Source organism: Salmo salar, chromosome ssa10 (assembly GCF_905237065.1).
Source record: "Salmo salar chromosome ssa10, Ssal_v3.1, whole genome shotgun sequence".
NCBI classification, from domain to species: domain Eukaryota; kingdom Metazoa; phylum Chordata; class Actinopteri; order Salmoniformes; family Salmonidae; genus Salmo; species Salmo salar.
This window is the reverse complement of record NC_059451.1, coordinates 47,881,808-47,895,874: the sequence shown is the minus strand read 5'-3', so window position 1 is coordinate 47,895,874 and position 14,067 is coordinate 47,881,808. Positions and strand designations below refer to the sequence as shown.

At 41.5% G+C, this 14,067-nt stretch overlaps 1 protein-coding gene across 3 annotated transcripts; it reads left to right on the top strand.

Moving 5' to 3' along the window:
* The first annotated feature begins 3,452 nt into the window (after window positions 1-3,452).
* On the top strand, window positions 3,453-8,820 carry gorab (golgin, rab6-interacting). Of its 3 annotated transcripts, none has more exons than XM_014123518.2 (5): window positions 3,453-3,675; window positions 5,506-5,839; window positions 6,104-6,205; window positions 6,333-6,473; window positions 7,012-8,820. In XM_014123518.2, the coding sequence occupies exons 1-5, from the start codon at window positions 3,621-3,623 to the stop codon at window positions 7,598-7,600; spliced, it is 1,221 nt and encodes a 406-aa protein (XP_013978993.2). In that variant the 5' UTR covers window positions 3,453-3,620; the 3' UTR covers window positions 7,601-8,820. The 3 variants fall into 3 exon arrangements, with proteins under 3 accessions (XP_013978993.2, XP_045543829.1, XP_045543830.1); XM_045687873.1 differs by having other exon boundaries at window positions 5,506-5,843; XM_045687874.1 differs by lacking the exon at window positions 7,012-8,820 and having other exon boundaries at window positions 6,333-6,477.
* The last annotated feature ends 5,247 nt before the right edge of the window (window positions 8,821-14,067 follow it).

Sequence of the window (14,067 nt, the reverse complement as noted above, 5' to 3'; positions counted from 1 at the left end):
CTCAACGCTGTGCATTACAGGGAAGACATCCTCCTCGCTCATGTGGTACCCTTCCTGCAGGCTCATCCTGACATGACCCTCCAACATGACAATGCCACCAGCCATACTGCTCGTTCTGTGCGTGATTTCCTGCAAGACATGAAGGTCAGTGTTCTGCCACGGCCAGCGAAGAGCCCGGATCTCAATCCAATTGAGCACGTCTGGGACCTGTTGGATCGGAGGGTGAGGGCTAGGGCCATTCCCCTCAGAAATGTCTGGGAACTTGCAGGTGCCTTGGTGGAAGAGTGGGGTAACATCTCACAGCAAGAACTGACAAATCTGGTGCAGTCCGTGAGGAGGAGATGCACTGCAGTACTTAATGCAGCTGGTGGCCACACCAGATACTGGCTGTTACTTTTGATTTTGACCCCCCCCCCTTTGTTCAGGGACACATTATTCCATTTCTGTTAGTCACATGTCTGTGGAACTTGTTCAGTTTATGTCTCCGTTGTTGAATCTTGTTATGGTCATACAAATATTTGCACATTACATTTACATTTACATTTAAGTCATTTAGCAGACGCTCTTATCCAGAGCGACTTACAAATTGGTGCATTCACCTTATAATATCCAGTGGAACAACCACTTTACAATAGTGCATCTAAATCTTTAAGGGGGGGCTAGAAGGATTACTTTATCCTATCCCAGGTATTCCTTAAAGAGGTGGGGTTTCAGGTGACTCCGGAAGGTGGTGATTGACTCCGCTGTCCTGGCGTCGTGAGGGAGCTTGTTCCACCATTGGGGTGCCAGAGCAGCGAACAGTTTTGACTGGGCTGAGCGGGAACTGTGCTTCCTCAGAGGTAGGGAGGCGAGCAGGCCAGAGGTGGATGAACGCAGTGCCCTTGTTTGGGTGTAGGGCCTGATCAGAGCCTGAAGGTACGGAGGTGCCGTTCCCCTCACAGCTCCATAGGCAAGCACCATGGTCTTGTAGCGGATGCGAGCTTCGACTGGAAGCCAGTGGAGAGAGCGGAGGAGCGGGGTGACGTGAGAGAACTTGGGAAGGTTGAACACCAGATAGGCTGCGGCGTTCTGGATGAGTTGTAGGGGTTTAATGGCACAGGCAGGGAGCCCAGCCAACAACGAGTTGCAGTAATCCAGACGGGAGATGACAAGTGCCTGGATTAGGACCTGCGTCGCTTCCTGTGTGAGGCAGGGTCGTACTCTGCGAATGTTGTAGAGCATGAACCTACACATGTTAAGTTTGCTGAAAATAAAGAGTTTAGTATGATTGTGTATGGTATATATTAATTTGTGGATGTCCATCACCCATTTCGTATGATATATTAAGAATTACAATTCGTATTATATGTTACGAATTTGCAAAATCTACAATATGTCACGAATTTGCAAAATGTACAATATTTGACAATTTTGAGAAACGTACAATTTGTTACAAATTTGCAAAAGTACAATATATTACAAATTTGCAAAACAAATGATGTTGCGAATTCAAGCTAGGTGGCTAACGTCAGTTAGGCTAGGGGTCAGGGTTTAAGGTTAGGGTTAAGTTTAGGAGTTAGGTGAAGGGTTAGCTAAAATGCTAAGTATACTGAACAAAAATGTATACGCAACATACATACATTTCAAAGATTTTATTGAGTTAAGGTTCATAGAAGGAAATCAGTCAATTGAAATAAATGAATTAGGCCCTAAGCTATGGATTTCACGTGATTGGGCAGAGGCGCAGTCATGACTGGGCCTGGGAGGGCATAGGCCCATCCACTTGAGAGCCAGGCCAACCCACTGGGGAGCCAGGCCCAGTGAATCAGAATGAGTCTTTCCACATATATTTTTGTTAAGTATAGTTGCAACGTAACTAAAAAGTAGTAAGTAGTTGAAAAGTTGCTAATTATCTAAAATGCTAAAGTTATCTGTGATGAGATTCAAACTCACAACATTTAGGTTACTAGATGTTTGCATTATACACCTACCCATCCACCCCGACCAACCACCCTACTTAAGTAACCATCTGTCAGATTGTAACCATAGCAAGAGTAACATGTCATACTAATTTGAGTGTCCCGGACTTACATTTACTATGTTATGTCTAGTCTATGAGACCAGGTTGAGAATATTGGCCTGTTGCAAACTACAACTCCCTAATATATCGCACAATTCAGGCTGGATCTGATTTATCTTTAGAGAAACTGTGCAATGTGAGCATTGAGCTCACAGAAAAAACTGAACGAAATAGAATTCAAATAATTTAACCGACGTTGGTCAATTAGTGGTTTAAAAATCGAAAAATAACAGAAATCCGACATCTAACTTGTCATTATGAAAATATATAAACACAAATTGACAGACTCTGCATGACATCAGCAGCCCGGTACTCCAAATAGCATACTTTCTCTATTTTAACGCAAATAAACCCATCCGATTAAAAATGAATACAGTAAACGTCAATCTAGCAAGCCAGGCAACGAAAAGTAATTTTCTAAACAATATTATGGTTCGTTGCTAGCCAGTTCAAATAATGAGGAGACTCACCAGAGGCAGAGTATAGCTGACAGTCTTTACTTTAGCATTTTTTTATTAATTATTACAGGAAAATAAATCCACAACATAATTATTTTCAAACTAATGGCGAGCTAACAGAAAATAGCTTACTGCCACAGTGTAAAGAAATAAAAGTAGGTCATTCTATAGGAGAATTTTATAACTCTCGCATCTTGTCACAGGAGAACTCTACCGACATGTACATATTACCTCAATTACCTCGACTAACCGGCGCCCCGCACATTTACTCTGTACCAGTACCCCCTGTATATAGCCACGCTATTGTTATTTTATTGCTGCTCTTTAATTATTTGTTACTTTTATTATTATTTTTTTGTAGGTATTTTTCTTAAAACTGCATTCTTGGTTAATAAAGGTCTTGTAAGTAAGCATGTCACTGTAAGGTCTACACCTGTATTCGGCGCATGTGACAAATAACGTTTGATTTGATTTGGTCTGGTTGCTGTGGCAGTCCGGTAACCACGACAACGGACGTTGAGACAGTCGCAGATACTTTTTTTTCATGTCTTTGCGTCAAGGAAACTAACAGTCGCAGCGACGGTCTACAGACATTTCACCGGAGTATAAATTAAATGTCATTTTGACCAGCGACATTTGTCGCATTCTAATCGTCTACACACAGACATGTCGTTAGACCAAGTATAAACTGTCCTTCAGACAAACTCTGGCTCTGAAGCATACTAGTGTCCAAAGTATATGCCAGTGTTTCGCTTTTTACATTATTAAAATAAAGCGTTTTGCTTGGTAACTCATTTCAGTTGAGTATTTGTGCGTGTTGTATAATTAGTCTAACAGCACATAAACCGGTGAATATCACATCATGTGAATTAATTAACTACAATTAGATTTTTTTTTTAATCAAACAGGCGTTATATCTAATGTCCCTTCACTGGTCCTTTTCGGGGTCTTTGACGTGGCATCAATAAACAAAGATGGCGGCTAAGTAGAAAGTTTTGCAGGATTGTTACTTACTTTTGGCATTTTAAGTTGATGGTTTCGCTAAATATTTAATAGCTAGCAAGTATCTCGTGTCGCTAAATTCCTAGGATATAAATCTTAAAATGGCAGGATGGTCAGGGTTTTCGGAAGAGGAGTTACGAAAGTTGCAGCAAAAAGGTAACTTAAACTTGACTTCAAGCTAGTTTAACGTCAGCTCTTGATAACCATGACTTAGTTTTATTACATTACACAAGGTGTGTTTGTAAATTCAATCTGGAGTACCAGAAGTGCGCCCTGGGCGTTCGTAAATTCTAAGCGTTTTGCTCTCGTAGCGTACACTGGACGCTTTGGCGGATGAGTAACGTTAGCGTTCTAACCTCACAACGAACAACAGTCAAGCACCCTAGCTAACGTTGGCTAGCTTGCTAGCTACTTCCAGACAACACCTCACTGAGCATTTTGCTCGCTTTAGCAGAGCTGGTTAGGTTATTTTCATGTTATCCATAGCGCTGGTGACTAACTGCTGTTGGCAACAATGTAATTACGTTTTTTTTTGCCGACGTTTACTGACACCGACCATATTCGACGGGTGTCGAGCCTTTGTAAATTCATCAGTTATTCTGCGATCTGGCACACTCAGACGAGAGTGCTCTGAAATTGTAGTAGATAGCCAGAACGAATTTACAAACACACCCTAAGAGTCATTGGACAAAGGCATCTTCTGTAGGTTTTTTTTGTTACGATCCCCGACACTCGGTCTGAACATTAACATGCATCGCTTGCGGTACAGTTTTGGAAGTATAAGGACCTTTGTGCCTTTCATATCAGAGAAGTAATCATTTAAAAAAAAGTTAAATTGATACTCACCTTTATGGCAGTGTGGGAACACTAAACCTATATTTCCATTTTACACTGCTTGTTTACAGAAGACAGTGACCACCTGTGCAAATTAGCTATCTAGCATGCTCCAAACACCTGTGTGTAACTGAAGAAGGCCGCCATAAACGTGTTGTGACTGAAAAATACTGTTGGCTGCAACTGTGATGAAGCCGGGTAAAACAGTGTAACGTTATTTTGATGTGGCATGAAAGTAAAGGGCTTTATGTTTCTAGAACCTTATCGCAGTTGAGAATCGATTCACATTTAGATGGAGTATTTGGTTGGCTCTGGCAGTCAAAACAATCTTCGTCTGAAAATAACAGATCCTTGGACCTTAAGGAGTAATGGTAGGCTGCTTAAGAGTACATCTTGGACTTACATAAGGTTAACTCACGAAAACTCTAGGTGGCATTCTGTCTTCTCCCTACAGTTCTCTGCCATTAGCTTCGCCCACAAATGCCTCATGTGAACTACAATCCCAACGCTGTGTTTTATAAAGGTCAATAATCATCGCTTGTGATACGGCTTTCAAAACATATGACCCTTTCATCAGCGAGAAAGAATCCTTAAAATAAAAAAACACACTTACTGTAGCAGTTTAGCATAGATCCTTACAGCTATGGGTGCCTCCATGCAACGAAACTACACTTCTGCTCACTTCTCAAATGATGCTTACACACAGGTGTTCGGAGCACACAAGATAGCTAATTAGCACAGGTGGTCGCCTCTTGTTTTCCGTAACCATGCCCTGTAACATGGAGGTATGGCCGTGTGGGAACACTAACCCTATCAAGGTGTGTATCAACTTAATATTTCCAGCTGATATGAAAGATGAGGTACTTATGTTCCCAAAACCTTAGCACAATGACACATGTGTATGTTTAGATTGACCGTCGGGGATGCTTAACAAAACTACCCATACAGAAGACACCTTCGTCCAATGACTGTTATGTGTAATGTAATGAAACAGAGATTCATGATCAAGGGCTAGTATAAAGTTAGCTGCTTAGCCAAGAGTCGGCTGTCCACATATATCCATTCATTAGTCAATTCAGTAGCTAGTTACGTCTGTAAAGTGTATCGATATCCAGTATCCCTGTATCTCTGTTGCTTTACATCATTCATCAGACCAGGCGGTGCCTGCGGCTTTAGGTCGTGGACGGAAACCAGCTCCTACTAACCGGAGTCGGCAGCAGTTGCAGCGAGAGAGAGCCCTCCAGTCAGCCACTCAGCAAAAGAGTGGACCCGGCTCGTCTGCGCTACCACCCGAGCAGCAGCTAACCAAGCCTCCGCCGCAGCCCACTAAGGCCCTGCCGCAGGCTGTCATTCAGCCCGTTGTCACCCCCACAAAGCCGGTGGAGGAACCCAGCCAAAAAGAGACCCTTGCCGTAAACCATGCTCCTGCACCAGCAGAGGACACACCGCCGATTGCCAAGGAGTTGGAAAAACAAGAGGTGGAATTGTTAGTAAGTCTTTGTTATCATAAATTAGTTATAGATCAATGTCTTATGATGATCTAACAGTTGCCTGTATATTCATTTAGTTTGGCATGCCAGTAATGTTTTTGACACTGACAGGGTCCAAAAATCAAGAAGAGTACAGTGATTTTATTTGAAGAATACTTATCTTAGGTTAATTAGGCGTGTCCTTTATTGTCTGTAGATCATCCTCATGTCTGTTGATTGCCTTTCTCTGTATTGGGTGTTAATGCTCTTCGTTGTTGTAGTCGGGAGAAGACTCGCATAGAGCTGCTTCAGCAAGACCAAAAGATGATGGAAGAGAGGAATAAGCGCAAGAAAGCCCTCCTGACCAAGACCATCGCTGAGAAGTAAGGACAGATGCCGTAGTTCACATTATCACTACCAGCTATTCTGATACACTTTGTTTCCTGTGGACACTTGCTGTGGTTACATTTGCACAAATTCACCTGAATGCCTGTTTTTCTGTGTACACAGATCCAAACAGACCCAGGCAGAGTCAGTGAAGCTGAAGAGGATCCAGAAAGAGTTGCAGACTCTGGACAATATGGTGTCCAATGACATCTGCATTCTGAGAGGTGTGATAGAGCAGGCCAGCTGGGACTATAACACTGCAAGGTAACACACAATTTGGAGAACATGCTGAATCCTTGCCACGGAGATGGGATTCTTTTCAATCCGGGTGTTTTTCACTCAGGGGAGGTCATCCATTTACTAATACCCATTATTCTTGTATCACCAATAAAAAATCAGGCACAGCAGGCTGTAGCTATACTGATATGGCAGTGAACATTTCCTTCTTTCAAACTCTGGAAACACTGCTCCCTACAGGTTATTCAGCGTACTCCTTCAATACATCCCAATACATTAATAAAACAATGTCCTCTCAGATATGAAAAAAGGATGGTGATATGTACATCCTAAACTTGAGAATGATGATGCTGGGCTGAAAAAATAATACTCTTTAAGGAGATAAAGGAATGAGTGGCCTGCACAAGGAATGTTGCTGCTCCACAGTGACTCTTTTTCTGAACCCAAATCAACAACGTTTCGACTTCACAGAAGTCTTTGTCAGGTGAGGTATGCCATGTATTCCTTCCTTTGCTATAAAACAAATTCCTAATAAATCCATCTGCCTGTCTCCTTTTCTGTTCAGGAAGCGCTATGAGAAGGCGGAGTCTGAGTATGTGACGGCCAAGCTGGACCTCCACAAGAAGACGGAGATAAAGGAGCAGCTGACGGAGCACCTGTGTGCCATCATCCAGCAGAATGAGCTCCGCAAGGCCCACAAGCTGGAGGAGCTGCTGCAGCAACTACACCTCCAGGCCACGGAGGAGGAACAGGAAGAGGAGCGGGAGGAGGAGAGGAAGCGGGAGGAGGAGAGGAAGCGGGAGGAGGAGAGGAAGCGGGAGGAGGAGAGGAAGCGGGAGGAGGAGAGGAAGCGGGAGGAGGAGAGGAAGCGGGAGGAGGAGAGGAAGCGGGAGGAGGAGAGGAAGCAGGAGGAGGAGAGGAAGCGGGAGGAGGAGAGGAAGCAGAAGAGTGTCATGGAGAACCAGGGAGAGGAAAATGTCCAGTCTCCCCCAGATACAGGGTCCACACCAGGGGTAGAGACTGAGACACAGGCAGGCAGTGCCATGCTCCAGCAGGACTACCCTGCAGTGATGGGAAGTGATCAGGACTGTAAAACGGCCAACATCCCCCTAGTGGGGCAGAGTGAGGCTGAGGCCCCGGCTTCTGCTTCCTGAGACGAGGGGAGGGGTGCTCCATTAGATGTCAGCCTTTACATTCATTGTTCAAAGTAACAGACTCTTACTGACCCAGAATGTCAGTCCTGCCCATTACTACGTAGCCTCAGTATACTAATACTGTATGTCCAATACACCCATTAGGGGATATTTCCTCTCCTTGTGTAACAATCCTGTGTACTGTATGTATAAACATTCTACTGTTGGGGGAAATTAATTTACATTTGTACTGTCTGAGAACTGGCTCACTGTGTCTTCATTGTGGAGCGAACAACATTAGTATTTTGTTACTGTTTATCGGGTGGTTTGTCTGTGTGGCGGTGTGTAAAATGCTTCAAGCACTTATTTTGCACTACATTTACATCCGAAGTGAATACTCTCTCTCTGTCATGCCTAGCCAAGCATATGTAGAACTGAAAGCATAGCCGTTTTTTAAAATTGGCCTGCTTTGTCTTTATGGTGAAGCTGAAAGGAGGTGGTTAACATTAAACCCCTGAATGTTCCTCTGTGCAGATCCAGGCTACAGATGAATAGAAGATACTTGTGTTCACTAAAGCAGCGCTGCCAGATCTATTCTCTCTGTATGTTGTAGATCAACATATTATCTGTCGGGGTTTTGCTATCGAAGGGCTGGTATTTCCCAAACCAAACTCTGTCTCAGGCATATTAAAGACTTGCAGATCTCCAGCAGGCTTCCTAAGGAATGGTAAGGTGATATGTCATAATGTATGTATGCTCTGAGAGGAAACTGCTCCATGACATGTTGCTGCTTTACTGTTATGGCTTTAGAACAGCTTGTTTTCAGTGGCAGTCTATGGAACAAATGTGTCTACAGCAATATAATATTTATCTGATATGAGTGTGCTGCAGCTAGTTGTTGTGTGTAAAAACAGGCTTTATGCCCCTGTGTGTGCCAGGGAGTACCAAGTGGTTTGTTTTTAAAATATTATCCTTAGAATGAATGTTATGTGAATTTGTTTAAATCCAACATCTTTTGTTTTGTATTGAAATGGGCTTATTAAAAGTGGGTGGATATTTAAACATTATTTTACACTATGTGGTTAGTATTTGGGTATGTGTTCATTTAAAAAACATGTGTGTGTGTGTGTATATTCTGAACATGAATGCAACTGCACAAAACCTGTTCATGTCATCTTGGTTGGTTAAATTAGTATGAATGAAGTATTATAATTAAATGAATACGAAACTTGTATCTCTTATTTATGATTTGCTTTGTTTTTGTCATTTTCGTTATACGAAATTAGTATTTTGAATGACTTGTTTCAATCTGTCTTTCTAGGTGCTGTAAGGTAAACGGATTCGTTATTGGAGCTTGTGGTGCCGGAGTGGAATTTAGTGAGAATAGTTTCGAACTCCCATCGCTTTTTCAAGTCATTTTAAAGTGCAGTAAGCGTTCTGTAAACCGCTCTGAGATTTTACAGCGCTTTGGTCACATCTGGCCGTCTGAAAGGGAGACCATAAACCCAGCTCTTTTAATTAGTTAGCGAGTAGTGAGTGACCACTGAATGTCCCCGCCACCTCACAGGTCAACGCTTTAATGCGTTTAATATCCTGCCTGAAATGATGATGTTTTACTAATTTGATTTAATAACAATGTGTTATTTATTGATGGATGTTTAAAAGCCTACCGGTATTTGCGTGTATGCCATTGCTTATGGCCTGATAGTGCATCTATGCCTCAGAAAATACTATAGCGACTGTTCTTCTATGGGATAAATCATATTGAAAAATGATAGAGCTGACGTGTACTAATTTAACTATAGAGGCCGGCATAATTCAGTAGGGTATGTGACCAACTGTTATGGAATCTAAAGGCTAGAAGGTAGAAGTATACAAAAATACGAATTGGAATTGACTATTAGCCATTGGGTTTGGTGAAGCGGTGAAGCCCAACAACTTCAGAAAGCAGTAGACTTCTAGAGCACTGTGTGATTTATGTGGCGCTAGCGTCCCTAGACAGGTCGAGAAGGGCCGTGTAACCCGAGAACCAACCACAGAGAAGCTGTGAGATCAACTTTTACTGAAAATCTCCGCCATCTGGCCCGTCGGCGTTATTGAATTTTGACCTTGACACTGGAGTATGGAAAATTAATTGTATTTGCATAAATCATGAATAATTAAGGCTTAGGCCCAATAGCCCAAATGTTTTAATTAATGAATATGCTATATTATATAATTAATGCCTGGTGCGCTTTTATTTTCAACATTTATAGGAAAAAGTACACTTTTAATTTCAAATTAGGCCTATCAAGAAAAAGTACACTGACATTAAACAACTGATAGGCTATTTGTTCATTATTTGTGAGTTAAAGTTCATGGTCGAGAGTTCAATTATCACTGCACTGCATAGTTTGCATATGGCGGTAAAAAATAAGGTTTGTGTAAAGGCTCTAATAGGGCAAGGTCTTGCCTATATTTGGGATTCTTCGATCACGTTATTTATCAAGGTATTTCTAAATGATAGGTATATTTGTTAACCTCAGCCATATCGAAATCGGTTTAGATATGTAATACAGCTGTAGATATATGGAACTGTGTGAAACATATGCCTACCTTGAATTAGAATTTGAGAGAGAGAGAAAATACCGTTTTTGCTATACATTTTCATGTTGATAATGTGGGCTTAATAACCCGTGGAATCAGTGTGATAAGTATTCAGGCCAGGCCTAGCCTGCTCATGTTATCATATATAATATGGAATCAGACGTATTCATTTTCTCTTTTAAAGTGTATGACATACAATTATTAATTTAGAAACCGCTAGGCCTATGTATAGCTTATTGAACGAAAGTTAATTGGATTTTATATGGTATATTATTTAATTTAGCCTACTTTCAATTTTCGTTGCTTATAAAAAAAATGTTGGCCTGTGTTTGAATAATTATGTAAATACAAATCGAAATAGTTGAAAATTGTTCTGAGAAACACTGAAGGTTACTAGGTCTGCATGTGCATTGCCATTGACTTTAAGGATAATTACAGTTTGGTCAACCAACCAGTGCTTGTTTCATTCCCCCAATGAAAACACACACTTTGTATGTTTTTTCTGTTGTTGCTGATTTAGTGGTGTTGCAGCTGAAATATTGCCTTGCCCTTGGCTGAATAACTTGTACTCATCTTAGTCGGCAGCATGCGTCTCTGTCGGCCGGGCTGACTGGCTGGCTGCAGTGCTGTCCAGTGACCCTTAGTGCCTATTGGGTTAGCGCGTTGGCCCATGTCCACCTTTATTTCTCTAATTGGGAGTAAAATAGCCTCCTAGTTGACTCTCCATATCCTGGACGCGAAACCATGTGTTGCCCCCCACCCCCTCTCCATCACTGATTGCTGCGACGAGGGAATTCTCATCTTGAGACCTGTTGAACTGCAAATCCCTCGCGCAGGCACCGAGTTCGGATTACAACATTCGAATCCGCAATTGGCAGATGTTTTCAATAACAATATAATCAACGTTGGCCATTTCTAATCGAGATCATCTAAATAATTTGAACGCACAGAAGCGGTTTAATTTTCACTGGTTCGTGGTATAACAGTAGATCATTTACTGCAAGTGTTTCCACATAGATATAGTATTGATAACCGTATTGCCGATACGGCATTGTGTGTTCAATTTCAGTCCCCCTCTTTGCCATTTGGGCCGTGCAACTCTGAAGGGACATGCGACACTGTCTCTCTCTCTAGTCTCTACCTCTATTGTTCCAACATTGAAAACTCTCTCACGCTAATTGCAAACTGCCTGTGTTGTGTTCCGACATAAAAACCAATCTGCTCCCGATTAAACAACACGCCGAGTTTACAAAGCCATGCGCGTGTGAAATTAATTCACCCGCGCTGATTCTGATTATAAAGCCAACGGCTGCTGATGCCTTTTTCTGTGGGCAACGGTTTCATGCGTCCCAAAGCATGGAATATATTTTAGAGCATATACTTTATGTCATTGCTCCATAAACCTAAAATCTAAAACCCAATAGGCCTTGTTAAAGTAGGCCGACATTATTGCCCATTATTTCAAACCTTTCGATTATTTATACTGTATTATGTTTCTGTACTCATGTTATTGTCTGAAAAAACAGGTATTCCCCACAAAATGCATTCTGTGTAGATTATTTCAACACTTTAATTGTGGTACACAATTCTTGCTGCTTGAAAAACTGAAAACGTCTTTCTTTCCCAAATGTTTTTCTGTGAAATGTCTGCTCAGCACCCATTTTGTACGATTCCCTGTAGCCGATCTTTACTGACTGTCACACAGCTTTCACAAATGATGTATCAAAATGATGTATGCTTTGTACCTTACGTTTCTCTTATGCCTGTAGCCACTCTTTGAATATCCAGAGATAATTCCTAAACTGCACATAATATGCACGAAACAATGATTGAACTATTATGAAGATGGCCAAAAGTAAGTGTAAAGTGTGTGATCAAATGATCTTATTGAAACTTAGACATCGGTTTACAGCAAGGCAATAACGGTATTTCACTGTAACTGCGCACGTCTCCCTTTCCTCCCTTTTTCCATTTACGTTAAATTCGTTGTTTCTTCTCCATTGTTGGTATGTCGGTGCATTTGAGCTTATTACGTTTTACAAGGTAAAAAAATTATGTGAAAAAAATTCCTAGAAGTTAAACATAATGGAGACATGGCAACTCAAACTTTGATTTATTTGTGCTTTTTTATATCCATACACATATTAACGGTGAATTAGTATGAGTTTTTCGTCAGACTAATCATTGCCTTTGCCTGAAATGACAATCAAGGGTCAATGGTCCACGTGTGTATAGACGCAACAATAGCGCATGGGCATAATTTGATTCCTTGGATGGATGGGTAACGATGTTTATGCTTTTTAATTACATATTAATTACAAAAGTGCTGTTTACATTTTGACCTTTATCGAGCAAAACATGTTTGCTTGACCCTTGCAAATGTGCAGAGATTGGGGCTTTTATAGGCATTTAGGCGGCAATAGCTTATGTTAAAAACATTTCACATATATTCTCCTCTCCTGAAACTTCCCTTTGCTACCTTGAATACGATATTTGTACATACATGTGTCATGTTTAATAAGGTATACATATCAGTATGCAGGCTATAAGGATTTCAAATGAGAAATAATCATATGAATGTATTTATTTTGCCGGAATAGACCTTTAGTTCCAGCGATGTCAGGCCAGACTTCGGATTTCACATTTCATACAGAGTAACATTGACCTTTCTTTTTGGTCAGACAAACACGAAGGAATAGGTTTTGTCGTAACTTTGTCGTATACATTATTTAAGCGGGAGTGAAAAGAGTAGGCTAGATAGAGCTTTGAGGTTTAGGCCGAGACTGTTGGGGAGGCTTTTTACACTGGCACTGGAATGAACGTGTAGGCAGGAAAAAAAATCTGGAGGGAAAACTAATGATGAAAAACACTACTCTATCCCCGCGCCTTCATTAAATACATGGAAAGAACGAGAAAAGAACATCTGGATTCAATCCGCGTCCCTTTGATGGCATCAAGTGTTCTTTTCCCAGATCAGGGGCTGGAATCTACGGGATGTCTATGGCAGTATGGAGCCTATAGTGGGTCTATACTCCTGCATTCTAAACACGTCACTCCCTCCATCCCTCCATTTCTCCGTCATTCCTCCATCCCACCCCGAGCCCCCATGTCAAGACCCCCAGTCAGAGCGCACACAAAGTGAGACCCCAATTCCAACAATTCTGAAAATAATTTTGCACTAAACCCAAAGTATTACAAATGTATGTTTGTCAGACAACGGCTTGTGCAGCCTATTAGAATGTTTGGGGTTTGGCTTTGGTTATAGCCTATTGTGTGCCAGGGTGAATCATAGCTAAGCTATGCCAATAACGGCATCATTACAGTTGATTAATTAAGAATGTATTGGTTGCCATTGTTTTTATTTGGGATTATTTTGAGCTAGCTATTGTAGCCAGGAGTCCATGTAATAGCTGCACAGGCCGGAAGAAATATAAACGCATGAACATTCAAAAATGAATGTTTCGACATTCAAACAAAATGTATGAGCTGGAAAGGAGAGGTTCTTTATTTGTGTTCAGGACGATTTATTGTCGATGTCTCCTCGTAAAATTGTTATCAGAACAGCAATTATGCAGTATACTTTGAATACCCACATATCTGATGAAAATGTGGCCCATGGCAACATGTTCATCAGATATGTGGGTATTCAAAGTATACTGCATAATTGCTGTTCTGATAACAGTTTTACGCGGAGACATTGACAATAAATCGTCCTGAACAGTAATAGTGATTGGGTTGGTCTGGGGCCGATATACCCGACAGTTAAAATCTCTTTACTGGCGCTATCATCACATGGGGTGATAATTATCCCTCCCCTCCAGAGCTCCTGGGGCTCTTCACGCCGCAGGGTCCAAGGGGTTGGTTAAGGTTGCCAGAGATTCGTTAAAAAGCCTTAATCAGTG

Excerpts from the sequence above, each read along its gene's own strand:
- gorab (XM_014123518.2), top strand. The coding sequence starts at position 3,621 with ATGGCAGGATGGTCAGGGTTTTCGGAAGAGGAGTTACGAAAGTTGCAG. Across the intron at positions 5,840-6,103 it reads GAAAAACAAGAGGTGGAATT|TCGGGAGAAGACTCGCATAG; the intron begins GTTAGTAAGTCT and ends TCGTTGTTGTAG. Across the intron at positions 6,474-7,011 it reads TGGGACTATAACACTGCAAG|GAAGCGCTATGAGAAGGCGG; the intron begins GTAACACACAAT and ends TTTTCTGTTCAG.